Genomic DNA, 17,098 nt, shown 5'->3' with positions numbered 1-17,098 from the left:
AGAAAAATAAGTGAATAGAAAAATAATAATAACAATAATACTGACGCATACAATAAGCTTCGCCATTTATCTGACGAAGCTGAATAATAATAATAATAATAATAATAATAATAATAATAATAATGATGATAATAACAATAATAATAATAATGATAATAATAATAATAATAATAATAATAATAATAATGATAATATAGACAAGAACAATTTAACTGTCCACTGGTATGGTGAGTTATAATTAAAATAATAATAATAATAATAATAATAATAATTATAATGATAATAATTATGACCATAATCATCATCATCATTATCATCATCATCATAACTAGTTACCCATTTATTCATTGTGTAGCCATAATAAAGAAGCTTTGCCACAGCTCTTTATGGTATTGTATATAAGGTATGATATTTTGGCATCACAAACAAGTCTGTGACCTTTAAAAGTAGTTCAAGGTCATTCATATTTGGTACATGTACTTAGATTAACCTAAGGTAACTTCTTGTGTAATATCAACAAAATCTGAAGACAATGGTGTAGAAGAAATAAATGAGCATGGGTACATTTCACACTTGTCTCAAAAACTGGCTAACTGTATGCCTCACTGCAGCAGTGCAACTATATTCCTTCCAGCTAATAAAATGGACCAAAGTTACATTTCTTTAAAGTTACAGCTTTACTGCTTTTGTGGTTTTCTCTAAAAGTGTTACAAATAAAACATTGAACAGATCTGAATATGGCTAAATGGCAAAATAGTCAGCCAAAATTCTCAGCAAACTTTTTTGTCATAGGATTTTCAACCAAATAATTGTATCTCATTGGTTCCTGAGATATTTTAACTTCAAATATGCAATTTTTGCACCATAAACGAGTATGTGACCTTCAAAAATAGGTCAGGGTCATTTACATTTGGCACAAGTACTTGGGTTACCCTAGGGTACCTTCCTGTATAATACCATCAAGATCTATAGGGAAAAAAAGTGTAAAGAAAAATAACAAGTGGAATTCAGTAACTGTTCTGCAGACAGTCACTAGTCTCAACCTACTCTTTCGCTCAATGACCCACACCCACTGGGGAGATTTGGATTTTTTTCTGTCAGCAATGGCCCATATCAAGACACATAACCTGGGCCATTCAGATTCCTTGGGCAGGTCGGATACACGACAAAGTTATCTCGTTCACAGCATAATACTGATATGGCTCTCTATGACATTGCCCATGCCAGGACACATAAGCTGGACCCTTCAGATTTCTTGCGCAGTCTCCAGTTGTTCTGGAATCGTGGCAAGACTAAGGCGCGGGTAATAATAATAATACCAGCGAAAACAATAGTTTCTACCTATGCAGTAGGTGGAGACTAATAACACTTACCAAAACAATAAGTTTCGCCATATATTTGCCGAAGCTTAATAGTAAAACCATACAGACCCTCAATGTTCAGTCATGGACATAAATTCAGATACAAATTACTATGATATCTAAAGAGAGAAAGACCACTAAGTTCTCAGCTCAGTAAGAAAAACTTCCTATACGCAAACATTTTAGAACACTGTATATAGATTAGTAATTACAGAAAAAAAAAAGTACCAATAAAATTGCCCACAACTATATAGTGGCATAAACTTAAACTAACCTAATTTTATTGCACCTAACATAACTTAACCTAGCCTAACCTACAGCCAGTAAGGATTGAATAATTGCAACTGGTTTTGCGAAATTTTGCCTGAGCGATTTTGCTTGAGTCTTTCAGTATGTCTGGTATTTCTTATGAAAAGACATTTAAGCTGAAGCTAGATTAAAGCTATTTTTCTTTAAACGTGCGTTATACCATAAAATAAACTGTTAAATTTGCAATGCAATATTTCAAAACGCAATGGAAAAACAAAACTATAGTCAGGATATTTTTGTGCTGACTCCGAACTTTGGGAGCGTTCTGGTTTAGGGCCTTTCCGTACGGTACATTCAATGGGGCCGTGAACATTTGTAGGGCTGGAGTAAGGTAAGGGGGAATGCATGGAAAATGAAGGCGTTGACGTGTTGAACAGAAATAGCATCTCTTCTCTTGTTCCACTTTCCACCGAGAGCTGCTTGCTGAACGTGTGGTTAGGCCTGATCCCCTTGCCGCAGGGGACGTGTTTTTCATATTCATCAGGTTACCAGCAGACGATTTTATTAAAGCTTGGGAAATTTTCTCGTAGTGAAGAGGGTAACAAAAACCTATGATCAAACCCCATCAAAAAACAAAAATAAATAAATATATAGTATCTCCCCAAGCTGAATATAATCTTCTCGAGATAGGCCCACCCCTAAAAAATAATATTAATAATAAAGTAAAATCACCGGAATAATGGAGTTAAGCCAACCTGATGGTCCCGGAAAATGAAAAAGACTTAAACATCCACTTTTGCATTAAATTCTGAGGATTACTTGATCGTTAGGTCATACGTCTGGTAGTGCCACTTGCTTTTCAATGAGGTGTTTGGCTTTCAGTGCAAGAAGTAAAAGTGTGATTAGTAAAAACCAACATTAAAATATGAGAATCTGGAAATGCTGAATAAAATATCAGGTTGTGTAAAGGCTCTTACTTTATGTTTAGAATTTATACCACCGAGAAGTGAATTACAAAGTTCTTGATTCTTTAAATACTTTCAATGAGAGCTACTGCCTTTTATTCGCAATATTAATTAAATTCATACCGTCCCCGTCGAACTGACACCTGCTGTTTTTTTCCTTTTCCATTTCCTCTCTCGTCAAGAAAACTAATGCCAAATCTTTTTCCAGTCCATAGACCTTAATATCGTAATAAAATGATGTCTTCTTTTAGATTACCTTTGTCGCTACTAGATTATTATATTTTCTATGAGAGCCCCTCTATACTGAAAATCTTAGTAAAAGCTATATCCATCCCAGATAGTTGTAAGTTTCTATCTTAAGATCAATATAAGCGTGGAGAAAGTATAGTTAAAATGAGACATATATTCTCAAACTGATGTAATTATTTTGATTCCAGCAGCCGTCAGTCAGTTTCTTGGTATTAAAAAAACTTATTGCAATTCATATTCAGTTGAAGCCAAACCTAATATTTTACCACTTCTGCTCCCCTTTTTCCTTCGCTAGCTAACAATCCCATGCTGAAAGAGGCCAAGGTATGTATTCTCGTCGGTTATGGAAAATCCCAAGCACCTTTTCCTGAGCGATTTATTCTTTGATACAGCTGGTTAATATCAATTCGGATGTTATAGATGCTGAACGTGGTGGCACGGTATCTGAATAATTTATACGACACAGAAGAGGACAGCAAAGAGAAATATGCAAAATAAATCGGTTAAGAAGGGGTGTTAGGAATCTTTCTTAACCAACAAGAATATAAGTTTTAGTATGCGTTTATGCTCATAGATTTTCTTTTATATAATACTATAAGGAGGATAGTGACAGACATGCCCTAAGTGTGAAGTAGATGCAGTGACAGAAGGCGAATTTTTGAGTCTGACTGTATTTCAGATGTGCAGTACTCTTACTAACTTCGTCAATAAGATGAAAGTTTTATTTTCATCTGCTTATTCGTTTTTTTTTTTTTATACATTATTTTTTTTTTTACGGTACACGTCACTGGAGGATATATATATATTTTTTTTGCCACATCCTTCTCTCTCTCTCTTTCTCTCTCTCTCTCTCTCTCTCTCTCTCTCTCTCTCTCTCTCTCTCTCTCTCTCTCTCTCTCTCAACTGAATAAAATCGTCTAACTTGAACTAAAACAAATACACGAAGATGCAGCCACGAGAGAGTTAAAAAGGCGTAGAGTTTATGGGTCTACAGTTAACCTTCCAGTTTAATTTGGATTTAGGGCAAATAATGAGGAGCCTACGAGGGAAATATGCATCATTTATTCGCTAATGTACGCGTTTTGTTCAGCTGACCTATTCAACTTGCATTTGTAATTATGTTGCTCGATTATGTTTGCAAGTTTTTTTTTTTTTTTTTTTTTTTTAGATCCTGCAGACTGTTTGTTAGTGAGATATGGGGTTTTGATGATGATAATGCTGTAGATGATGATGATGTGATGGTGATGATGATGATGGCAATGATGATGATTATGATGACGCTGATGATGATACCTGTTAGCACGTTGTTGCTGATGATGATGATGTAAGAAAACTAAATATAATGATAACTCTGAAATAATTAGCCTACCTGACTCACTCTTATGCTGTTATTTACAACGACTCACAGCGGATTCATTCGTACTTTACGGTCGCACCTCACTCGCACATATCTCACTCACACCTCTCACTTTTTATCACACACACACACACACACACACACACGTCTATTGGTCCCACTTGCGTATATATATACAGTATATTAACAACAAAAACATATAAATAATCATTCTTAATCGTTCTAATGCATTCAGAATTTTTAATTACCTGTTTTTACATTACTAAATCATACGCTGTGGCAACCCTAACTGCTGACTCTAGTTAGTTACGGATTTTACTAAGCTCAGCGTTTCAGAACAGCCCTTTCTCACGCTGTCATGACAGGGAAGACTAGCATTGACTATCACCAGGGTAAACTGTGCCTCTACATCGTCCTGGCCAAATCCTGTACTTCTTAAGTTTTGTATACAGTTAATATAAGCAACAGAATCCCAGTACCACTTATTTCAAACCTCAGACGGACTGAATCTGCAAAACTTGATATTTAACGATAACCACACACACACACACACACACACACACACACACACACACACACACACACACACACACACACACACACACACACACACACACACACACACACACACACACACACACACACACACACACACACACACACACACACACACACACACACACACACACACACACACACACACACACACACACACACACACACACACACACACACACACACACACACACACACACACACACACACACACACACACACACACACACACACACACACACACACACACACACACACACACACACACACACACACACACACACACACACACACACACACACACACACACACACACACACACACACACACACACACACACACACACACACACACACACACACACACACACACACACACACACACACACACACACACACACACACACACACACACACACACACACACACACACACACACACACACACACACACACACACACACACACACACACACACACACACACACACACACACACACACACACACACACACACACACACACACACACACACACACACACACACACACACACACACACACACACACACACACACACACACACACACACACACACACACACACACACACACACACACACACACACACACACACACACACACACACACACACACACACACACACACACACACACACACACACACACACACACACACACACACACACACACACACACACACACACACACACACACACACACACACACACACACACACACACACACACACACACACACACACACACACACACACACACACACACACACACACACACACACACACACACACACACACACACACACACACACACACACACACACACACACACACACACACACACACACACACACACACACACACACACACACACACACACACACACACACACACACACACACACACACACACACACACACACACACACACACACACACACACACACACACACACACACACACACACACACACACACACACACACACACACACACACACACACACACACACACACACACACACACACACACACACACACACACACACACACACACACACACACACACACACACACACACACACACACACACACACACACACACACACACACACACACACACACACACACACACACACACACACACACACACACACACACACACACACACACACACACACACACACACACACACACACACACACACACACACACACACACACACACACACACACACACACACACACACACACACACACACACACACACACACACACACACACACACACACACACACACACACACACACACACACACACACACACACACACCTCTGTCATTCATTCATCTTACTCTCCAAAGCACTGTTTTACTTACGCTTCCACTTACTCACCTTCATCTCATTCAAAGTGTCCCTCACTCACACGTACCTCAGTCACATTCTCACATAACTCACACTCTAATTTACACTCACACTATCACTCTTCCCTCTAATCTCACTCTCACTAACACTCACACTAGCTCATGCTTTGATTTTAGTTACATCTCATCTCAGACATACTCTTGTTTCACTAATACTCACGTCTCATGCATACTCATCTCATTTCACCAAATTCACAAAATCACCTCACCAACATTCTCATCATATTCACACTCTCATTTCACCCACACACTCATCTCACTCACACTCCCACCTCACCCACTCTCTCACCTCACTCATACTTTCATTTTACTCACATTCTAATCTCACTCACACTCTCGTCTCTCTCTCACACTCACCCCATTCACACTCTCACCTCACTCTCATCTCACACACACTCATCTCACTCACATTCTCATCGCACTCACACTCCCATCTCACTCACAGTTTCATCTCACTCACACTATCACTCATATTCTCACCTCACGTACATTCTCATCACACTCCCACTCTCATCTCTCCCACACTCTTATCCCATTCACACTCTCTAATCACTCTCATCTCGCACACACTCATCTCACTCACACTTTAAAATCACTCACCCTGTTTCACTCACAGTTTCACTTCATTCACACTCTCAGCTCTCACACTAATCTCACTCATATTCACATCTCACACACATTCTCAATCGCACACACACACACACACACACACACACACACACACACACACACACACACACACACACACACACACACACACACACACACACACATTCTTACTCTTATACTCACCTCATTCACACCATCACTCACTACGCATATTCACTTTGTTCACCTCACTCACATTCTTATCTCACTCATCCTGTCAAATTCAAGTAAGGAAAGTCTTTTGTAATCGTCTTGTATGAGTATTTGAGAGAGAGAGAGAGAGAGAGAGAGAGAGAGAGAGAGTAATACTATTGGCCATTCATGTATGCAATAGGTCATCTCTGGTACTGTCTTCCTGGAGAGAGAGAGAGAGAGAGAGAGAGAGAGAGAGAGAGAGAGAGAGAGAGTAATACTATTGGCCATTCATGTATGCAATAGGTCATCTCTGGTACTGTCTTCCTGGAGAGAGAGAGAGAGAGAGAGAGTAAACTGATACAAGTGGTCATTCATTATTTCATCTCTGGAATTAGGCTTCTCTGCTTGAATTTCACACTACTCATAACTCCTATACCTTTTAATCACTATATGTCGTGGCGTGCTGATAAATATATTTTGTATCTAGCGTGTTTTTTTTTTTCATTTTTTATAATTTTTTGTGGGCACCTTCCCTATATTTCCTTCTCGGCATAGAAAGTTACATGTGTGTGTGTGTGTGTGTGTGTGTGTGTGTGTGTGTTTTCCGCAATAACTTTAAATCAGGCTCAGTTGTGAAGGAGAGTTACGAGCAGAAAACAATGAACAAGATCAGGTGAAGAAGAAAGGAAAAAAAGAGAAGAAAATAAAAGAAAAAGGAAATAAGAATAAAACATAATACACAAACAGCCATAAAATAACCCATGCATACGTGACAAAGAAGCGCCTCAAAAAACAAAACGGAAAAAATTGCACGACCTTTAAAAAAATCCTTAAAATTTGCATAGGTCTCGATAGCTGCCCTGTGCTTTGTGTTTTTATTTTTTTTTTTGGGGGGGGGTACCACGCGACTCGAATTCCAAAGCAAATATATTTCGAACAGGCTGGTGTTGTCTGTCAGGAAAAAAAAAGAGAGAGAAGAATAGATGAACACAACTAAAATGCGTATCTGAAATCCTGGGATATATCGTGAAATGTTTTGGGGGTTGCCACACTCAGACAGCTTGAGAGAGAGAGAGAGAGAGAGAGAGAGAGAGAGAGAGAGAGAGAGACGTATGTGAATTATGCAGACTGCCGTTTCTGCAGTAATGCTTCGTAGCCAGATTTCAGTTAATTCTCTCTCTCTCTCTCTCTCTCTCTCTCTCTCTCTCTCTCTCTCTCTCTCTCTCTCCTCTTGCAACATGTATCATGCTCTCTCTGCCATGAGTGTCACTACTCTGTTTTGTGGCGATGAGTTCCAGTTTTTAGCGTCTATTCTTTGCAGATCTTACCTGCGCTGGGGAGAAGACAATGGATTATGGCTGAGACTAAACTCAGACCTGGTATCACGAAGATGAAGAATAGTGGCGACGGAGAAAGGAAGCAGAAAAACATGAGAGAAAAACATAAACGAAACACAGGAGATAATATTACAGGGAAGGGTGGAGTGGAAAACCAGCAACAGGTAAACCATTAGTATCTCTCACCTTTACTATCTCTCTGTCTACATAATCGGCACCGTGGATAGGTTACCGCTGTCCAGATCATTTAATCTATGTCCTTTGCTACATTTCCATTTGTGTCCTCTCCGACACAAAACTATCAAAAACTAACAACCATGCCACCGAGTAGAAAAGAGGAAAGTTTGGGCAAAGAAAATGTATAACAAGTACGAAGGTGCTAGATGCGGAAACTTCAGGCCACTTCTATATGGTTTGGTGCAAGAATGTGAATTTGTGTAGTGCGGTGCGAGAGGGCGGTATGATGTGTTATGTGATAATGCTTCGCCAAGTCGTTAAATTCTGGAAGAGTGAAGAACCTCGTTTCCAAATATCGATTATGAATGGCACATGGACAGAGTCACTTCTAGAAATGTTCCCGCATCCAAAAATGTATGAAAAAATCATCAAAATCATTATCATTGCTTTTCCCACAAAAGGGTGGAACTAGGAGGAAAAATAAATAAAAAGTACTGGACAGGTGAAGGTCTGAAGGTTTACTGGTCAATAAACTTTCCTGGCGCAAAATGGTAAAGCTTACGGAACTGAAGCATATCGTTTACCAAAAAGATTTGTGAGAGACAGAATTAAAGGTTTGCATCAATTGTAGAAACTATGAGAGTTTATCTTTTCCTGTGATTTTGACTTCTGATATGTTATACTCAAAATCGAATAGCTTCATCAATGGCTGACTCTCAAACCTTCCACCATGACTGGTACAAATCTTATAAAAACTGTTTGAGTTATTGTGTCGACCATTTGACCTCACCCAGCAATCTTGTCTTTTGACAAGTTGTACTCAAAGTCGAATCTCTATTCGTGCCTGCCTTAGAATCATGCCAAAAAGTTTTGCCATTTTGTCAAAATTTAATTAAAACTCTTTAAAGTACTCTCGCCACATTACCCTAATTCTTGACTTATTGTTCTCAAAAACAAAAGGTAAATCCATTGACTGACCCTCAACATTTCTACCAAGTTTGTTTAAAATCAGATTAAAAGGGCCTTAGTTACTTTGCTTTCAAGCAGACACATGTGGGCTGAACTTCGATCTTGCCTTGTGACCTTGATCACTGTCTGATTGTTCTTAAAATTACATCCCTTCGTTCCTGCCGTACTCCTAACCACTCCATCAGGTGTGGGCAAGATCAGAGAAAAACTATAAAATTTACCTTGCCATATAACCTGGACTTTTGTCCTTGACTTTTGGTTGTTCTTAAAATTAAATCCTTTCATCCTTGCGTTACCCCGAGCCCTTCCACAGAGGTAGGTCAAAACTAAATAACAACTTTAAGCTGGCTTTGCCATTTGACCTTGATCTTTGATTTAAAACATCTCAAACAATAGGTCAACCCTATGACTAACCCGAAACCATTCCAACAGTATTGGTGAAAATCAGATTATATATATATATATATATATATATATATATATATATATATATATATATATATATATATATATATATATATATATATATATATATATATATTTCCAGATGCAGAGGCACCCAGATAATAAAAATCTGACCTCATGTCTATGACCTTTACCTCTGACTGATTGTACTCAGAATATTTTCTCCTCTTGCTTTCTCTTAATGTTTCACTAAATTTGGTCTAAATCAGATCAAAACTGTGTAGTTGACTTTACCATGTGACCTTGGCCGTAACAAACAATGGGCCTTTAAAAACAATAGGTCAGTTCCTTGGCTGCCCTTCAGTTCTTCTCACAAGTTTAATTGCAATCCGAGTGAAGCTGCTGAATTGTAATGTTAATAAAGAGACACACACACGCACTGAGAAAAACTTTAATCCATAGCGCTTCCTGTGGCCCTTGGTATAAAAAAAAGAGTATCGTATTGTACTGAGGGGATTAAGGACAGACACAGATAACAGACAGGCAGAGAGAGACATGGGTGATAACACACAGCTAATATGAACAAATGTATTGGAATAAAGATAAGACGATTAGCTGAAGATGAGAGAGAGAGAGAGAGAGAGAGAGAGAGAGAGAGAGAATGATTATGTAGTCTTTTTCTCTAGCCTTATCCACAAATCCATATATTTTTTGGCATTGAAAATCTCTTAGCATCTCCTTCTTAGCGACTTATCATGCTTGGGGTTACAGCAGTGGTATACATAATAGGATACACCAGTCTGGTAAAGAAATGTGATTAGATCGTCACTAGGGCTGGACATGAATCCATAAAGCAAGTCATTTTTCATTATCATTATCACCATCTTTATCATCATCATCCATATCATCGTCAACTTTATCATCACCTTTCTCATCATCATCAATATCCGTCATCCATCATCATCACCATCACCATATTCTTTTTCTCCTTATCATTAAATAATTTTTTTCAGTTTTTTTTTTTTTTTTTTCTTATTATTACCATATGTATTTTTTTCTTACTCATTCTTTTTCTACTGTCTTATATTCTTCTTCTTCTTCTTCTTCTATTTTCTTATTCTTCATCACCATCATCGTTATCGTCATCAACATCGTTGATTGTGTATTCAACAGGTCCATGTTAAAGTCTGAGGAAAGTTTGGCCCTTTATCAAAATATTTTGTATGTCTTAATGACACTCGTGTAGCCCATAGGTGATATTCTGTGCGTTTTCGTATCTCTCATTTTTCCTTTCTATTGCCTTGTATGTTATTTCTATTTACTTGATATCAACATAGATTGTTCAAGTAAAATACAAATGCACATGCAGCAACAGCAGCAGCAACAGCAGCACTAGCAGCAGCAGGAGCAGCAAGAGTAATGGATGTAGTAGTAGTAGTAGCAGCAGTAGTAGTGGCAGTAGTAGTAGTAGTAGTAGTGGCAGTAGTAGTAATCGTAATTGCACCAGATTCATGTGAAATTTGAACCCAGGCAGTGGACTACAGGCTGAAGTTGTCCTCCTGCTACGGTCCATCAATCTCCTTTTGGGGGATAGGGAGGGAACTGAAGGACGTTTGTATAGCTGGGTAGTGGAGCCACTCAGCCATACTGGTGGCAACACGTGAATGCGTCAAACTCTAGCACCGCACATGCAGTAAAGGTGTGTATTATGCAGTGTAAGTCGCTGTAGAAGATGCGTTGCGATACCTCCTGAGGCAATCAAAACACAACAAAGAGAAAGATAAACAGGGGTGAAAAGAACCCGAAGATCCATGTTTTAAGAGAGTTAAAATGAGGAATCTCCCCCCAAAAGAGACGGAATAATAAAAAAGTAATATATTCGAACTCAGACAGAAAGAGCAGACTAATCCCTCCACTCCGATAATGTCATCAAAAGCTTATTCCTTCTGCCTCCTCTTGATTATTATGAAGAAACACGTCGACCTTGAAAAGTTAGATTTACTCATAGACTTCATGAAATTTTCCAACTCTACGGCTAACATGATATGAATAAAGCTGTCTAAAGATACTAGAATAATCGAAAAAAAAAGGATAGTATTTGAAGATGTTAGCCTGGTCATGACCAGTATAACTCATGCAACCTACTATATTTAAGCGAACGCCAGATGATCTTAGGTGGGAGTGAGCCAAGGGAGAATGATAGTCATAAAATTAAACCTTATATCTCAAAGTGAAGTACAAAAACTTAATTATTAAAGGTTGGTTATGAAACACCTGTGGTTATTAGGTATCGTCAGCCTGCAACCTATATTATATCACGCAGCCAGCAACCATACAGGAAGGCCTGATATGTTCCAGAATCATCACGTACTTCAAAAATCGGCATAAAATATTTAGGGTCTACATTCCACTTTGCGATTTCAGGTTTCAGCATACAACCCTAAAGCCCATATAATTGTTAATTAAGGAAGCTCCCTAACACCTCTTCCTAAGCGATTTATTTTGATGATTACCCCGACTGTTCTCTTCTGTGTTGTTTAAATAACTCAGATAACACCACAATCAGTATGAATAACAAACAAATTGATATTAACTAGCCATATCCAAATATAAATCGTTATGGAAGAGGTACTAGGGAGCATCCATAACCAACGAGAAGTGTCAATATTGTCATCATTAGCCCCCTCATGACCACCACGTACTGAAGATTCTTTTCTATTTAACGCCGTATGATTCATAGGAAAATCAGTGTGTTAATATACAGCCAAAGAGTTACTGGAAAAACATGCTAATAAAAATACATGGCTTCAAAATATACACGTAGAAATTAGATGAGGAGGCATGGCTAACTCTCACACGTTCCAATAACTCCCTCTCACCTGAATATAATTTTCAGTCGCGTCTGAATACAGCATTAGAGTTATTTCGACCATGAGGGGGTAATACACAGACTAAGAGTTGCAGGGTAGGACACAATGATAAGAATATGAATACACAGCCTAAAAACATATATGCAGAAGCATGAAATTGAGGGCTGGCTGTAAATAGGAAGATAATGAATGCGCATGAAAGAGAATTATGCTTATAATTCTCTCTCTCTCTCTCTCTCTTTCAGTTTATTTATCAGTCTCATCTCTATATATCTGCTAATACAGAAGCTCAAACATTTATAAAAAATAAAACAGTAAGAGGAGCGAGGGAGTGAGAGGTTTATCCATGTCATCCTCTGTCGACCAAAGAGATGTGTGGGAAACAATACTGTGGAAATGTATACATAAAATAATACCTTTATGCATGAGAAGCATTTGTAGTACTTAAATGCAGCCATCGAGGAGAAATACGTGAAAAGTCTCTTGAGAAGCATGTCAGTATTTCAAAGATAATGATGTGTGTAAATGTTTTTGTCGATTATAGAAAGAAGTGTATAAATGTTCCTGTCGAGGATATAAATGAGAATGATTTCTTTTGCGATACGAAAGGCGTTGATGAATCTGTCTACCACGAGAGAGACCTGAATGAGAAAAATGTGAATAAATGCTCGTCAGCAACAATATGTCTGAATTTATCCATCGTGCAGAGAGAGAGAGAGAGAGAGAGAGAGAGAGAGAGAGAGAGAGAGAAAGAGAGAGAGAGAGAGAGAGAGAGAGAGAGTAGAGGCAGATAAACAAACAGATTTCCACAACTATGAGTACATAGGCCACACAGATTATACGGCCCCAGTGGGGTGATCCGACGTTAACAATGAGGGTACTGCTAAACCGAAGTCACATATGTAATGGAAAATATTAATACAGAGAGAGAGAGAGCGAGAGAGAGAGAGAGAGAGGGAGGGAGGGAGGGCCACGTTCTCTTTCTCTCCCCATACTCGTGAAGATATTCTTGCAGATACGCTCTCTCTCTCTCTCTCTCTCTCTCTCTCTCTCTCTCTCTCTCTCCAGTATGTAGATAGATAGATAGGTATATAGACAGATATAGATAGATAGATAGATATAAACATAGATATGTGTGTGTGTGTGTGTGTGTGTGTGTGTGTGTGTGTGTGTGTGTGTAATCGTTTGACAGTTATGTGTTTGCTTGTTTCACACTTACGGTATGACCGGAATATTTGAAATCCATGCGATGCTTCTAAAAATATTGGCAGTAGGAAAGAGGAATGTCACGTTCTTCACTACCAGAGTCTCTTCTAAGATTAATAAATTGTAGGGGAAAGTACCAGACTGAAGAGGAAGACATTTTCTGCACAAGAGGCAATTCCTAAGTTGAATAAAATCACATGGCTTTAACCAGATTAATACTGATATTATAATACCACCAGCACCATTTTCGTCACTACCACCCGTCATAATCATCATCTGTCTCGACAGGGAATGGCAATAAAAGCATCGCCTTCAGTCTACGTGTACCTCAGCTAGACATACCTGTCTCATCTGTAAACACTCTTCTTCTCTCTTGGCAATACCATGTTACACTCCCTTCTTCCATACCACGTAAGTTGTGCCTCGTCCTACATTCTTCCTCACTTTCAAATACTTTCTTTGACAGCTTACCTATGTGCATTCTTTGAAAATGTCTGTACCATCTCAATGTGCTCTTTATGTAATCAAGAGTTCCATATCTCTCCGTTATTTTCCTTTTCTTCATTTTAAAATACTCATAAATTTGTGAAACCGTCTATCCTGCTTCTGCCAGCATCTGTTCTGAAAAGGATAATTCATAAAGATTATAAAACACAAAATCTCTGTCACAGAGTCTCCTGGTTTCAGTGCTGTGTGAGAGTGTTGGCAGCATAATATTTCAGCTAATGGTGCTTCCCTTCAACATAATGTGAAGTTCTCAGTTCCCTTTAGCAATATCTCCTTAACATTGCACTCCATTCTGATATTTTTCCAATCTACAACTCCAAGATAATTTAAACGAGCTAGGCTTTAATACATCTCAGCTCCCAGTCTTTATCTTGCAGTTCATCTTGCTTTGTGTCTGTATCCTGTTACACATTATTATTATTATTATTATTATTATTATTATTGTTGTTGTTGCTGTTGTTGTTGTTATTATTATTATTAGTAGTAGTAGCAATGTTATTATTGTTGTTGCTTCTGTTCTTTTTACTGTTCAGTTAATATTACCATTATTATTACTAGCAGTAGTAGTAGTAGTAGTAGTAGTTGTTGTTGTTGTTGTTGTTGTTGTATAATCATCATCATCATCATCATCATCATTAATTTTATCATTACTGTTATATAACTTCTGGTCAACGTCCCCTTCCTAAACTCAGAACCAAATTAGAAATGAAAACGTCCCACCTCACGTCCCAGGCTTACGTTCTCAGGTAAGGCCAAATTCCCACTTAACTGGCTGCTTCCGGTCACCTTAAAATGTGTGCTGGCTTTTGCTGGATCAAGGGCGGGAGTTAATTGAGGGGCTGGGTTGGCGAATACTTGTTTTGGTATAATAGATGGCAACGTGTAAGTTGGTTATGCATTAGTGATACGGGGATATTGGCTTGGTTTCGTGTGCTTAGATGGTGGATATTTCTGGGTGATTTCCAGGTAAACTGATGTTTTCTGAAATACAAGTAATTCTGAGGGCAGATGGATTTGCTTCAATGAAGTATTTGTACCGTACAAAGAAGCACAGGACAAGATCTGCCACACCTTTCCATACTTGATAGTGGACGGGACAATGTTGTTTTATAGGTGTAGGTGTGGCTTATCTATAAAGAAAAATGGAAAAAAAAATTACATTGATCAGATTTCCGTGGTGGAGCGAGGATGTTCGGTGTTTGAATGGTGTGTGGATGACTGTGTGGGCCAGTTCATGGATAGTTCTCCATTTTGTACCCTTTATTTCCCTTTTTCTTAATCTTATCTCACCTCATTATTAAGGTGGGACAAAGATTCAGGATCATCACGAGTTTTACTACCGTGGAAGCAACGGTACTGACATGGGACCCAGGTGGACTGATGGATATGTATATGTAGCTCATCTAAAAAGGAATTTTCAAAAATAAATATTTGTCAATGGCTTTTGCTTTTGAGAAGCCAAAATTCCAGTCTTGGGTGATATGAACGTGTGTGTGTGTGTGTGTGTGTGTGTGTGTGTGTGTGTGTGTGTGTGTGTTTACTGGGCTTCGAGGCATGCTAGTTGGCAGCTTGCTTATCTGTGCTTTCTCTTTCGTTGTGTCTCGTAGATAAACCTCATCACCATCATCATCACCATGACGACCACGGCCAGGATACTAATGATGATGATGGATAGTTGTGTATTAATGTCTTGAGCGTGAGTGTGGTTACTATAGTAAAGTATATTCTTGTTACGGCTAGACGAATTCAGTTAGCTAAAGCGGAAACTTTCTGTAGTAAATTCGTCATAAAATTTCCACTATTCATGTCACCACTGTCGCGGTGGCCGAGTGCTAAGCACTACTCGCTATGCAGTTGTCGGCACGAGAGCGCCAGTTTGAATCCATCTGCTGTCACTCTACTTGTGTCGTTTAACCCTTTGTTGGCTGCAGGTATATTGAGTATCTAGGGTAACACCTACTGGAGGTATCCATGGTAACCTATCTAGGATAACACCAGGTGGAGGTGACAATGGTAACCTATCTAGGGTACCACCTGGTGGAGGTAACTATGGTAACCTGAATGAAGTGGTGTCTTTGTTTCCTACAATAGTGGAAAATTGCCAGGTCACAGGCTTAGAAGCGTAAGTTACTGAAACGATTATCGCAGCTAAGCATCTGCCCCACTTCATCTTTATAATATCGTTTTTCATATATTAATCTTTCAACTGCTTCAGGTGAGCTGTTATCTCTTCTTTCGATTGAGTTAACTTGAGGCGTTTTGATGGCAGATATTCCTTGGTAGCGTGTAAAAATTCAGCATCAGTTTTCTGAAATAAAATTTGTAGCTCTTTGTTACAGTGGCAGTAATACAGTCCAGAAGATATGGATGTCACTGATTTTCTTAGTACGGTGCATAATTAGTAAAGAATATTGTTAATTAATGCTGCAATATTTTGCACTCCAAGAACTACATGAAAGTACAGGAAATCCTTGTTTAGGAATATTTTCTGTAATATCATATTTTTCATACAATCAGTAGTGTTTTTCGGGCAAGAGTGGGTAATCCTCAATGCATTTCCAGTGGCACTAATGGGCAATATTATGTAATATGCTCTGGAGTTAAAGCCAAATATGAACGATACAGCAGGCGTATTTTAACGAAGACTTACGATAT

At 38.6% G+C, this 17,098-nt stretch overlaps 1 protein-coding gene across 1 annotated transcript in view; it reads left to right on the top strand.

Moving 5' to 3' along the window:
* The window catches only part of LOC145391241 (uncharacterized), a 145,231-nt gene that overhangs the window by 832 nt on the left and 127,301 nt on the right, over positions 1-17,098 (top strand). Inside the window, exons 2-4 of the mRNA XM_080265917.1 lie at positions 1,154-1,299; positions 4,233-4,327; positions 4,713-5,683. Coding sequence (XP_080122043.1) covers positions 1,154-1,299; positions 4,233-4,327; positions 4,713-5,683 — 1,212 coding nt within the window. The remainder of the gene's footprint in view (positions 1-1,153; positions 1,300-4,232; positions 4,328-4,712; positions 5,684-17,098) is intronic.

This window comes from Coenobita brevimanus, chromosome 2, assembly GCF_032717465.1.
Source record: "Coenobita brevimanus isolate Jiangsu-jjx chromosome 2, ASM3271746v2, whole genome shotgun sequence".
In the NCBI taxonomy this organism is placed as follows: domain Eukaryota; kingdom Metazoa; phylum Arthropoda; class Malacostraca; order Decapoda; family Coenobitidae; genus Coenobita; species Coenobita brevimanus.
This window is presented reverse-complemented; position numbering and strand designations above follow the sequence as displayed.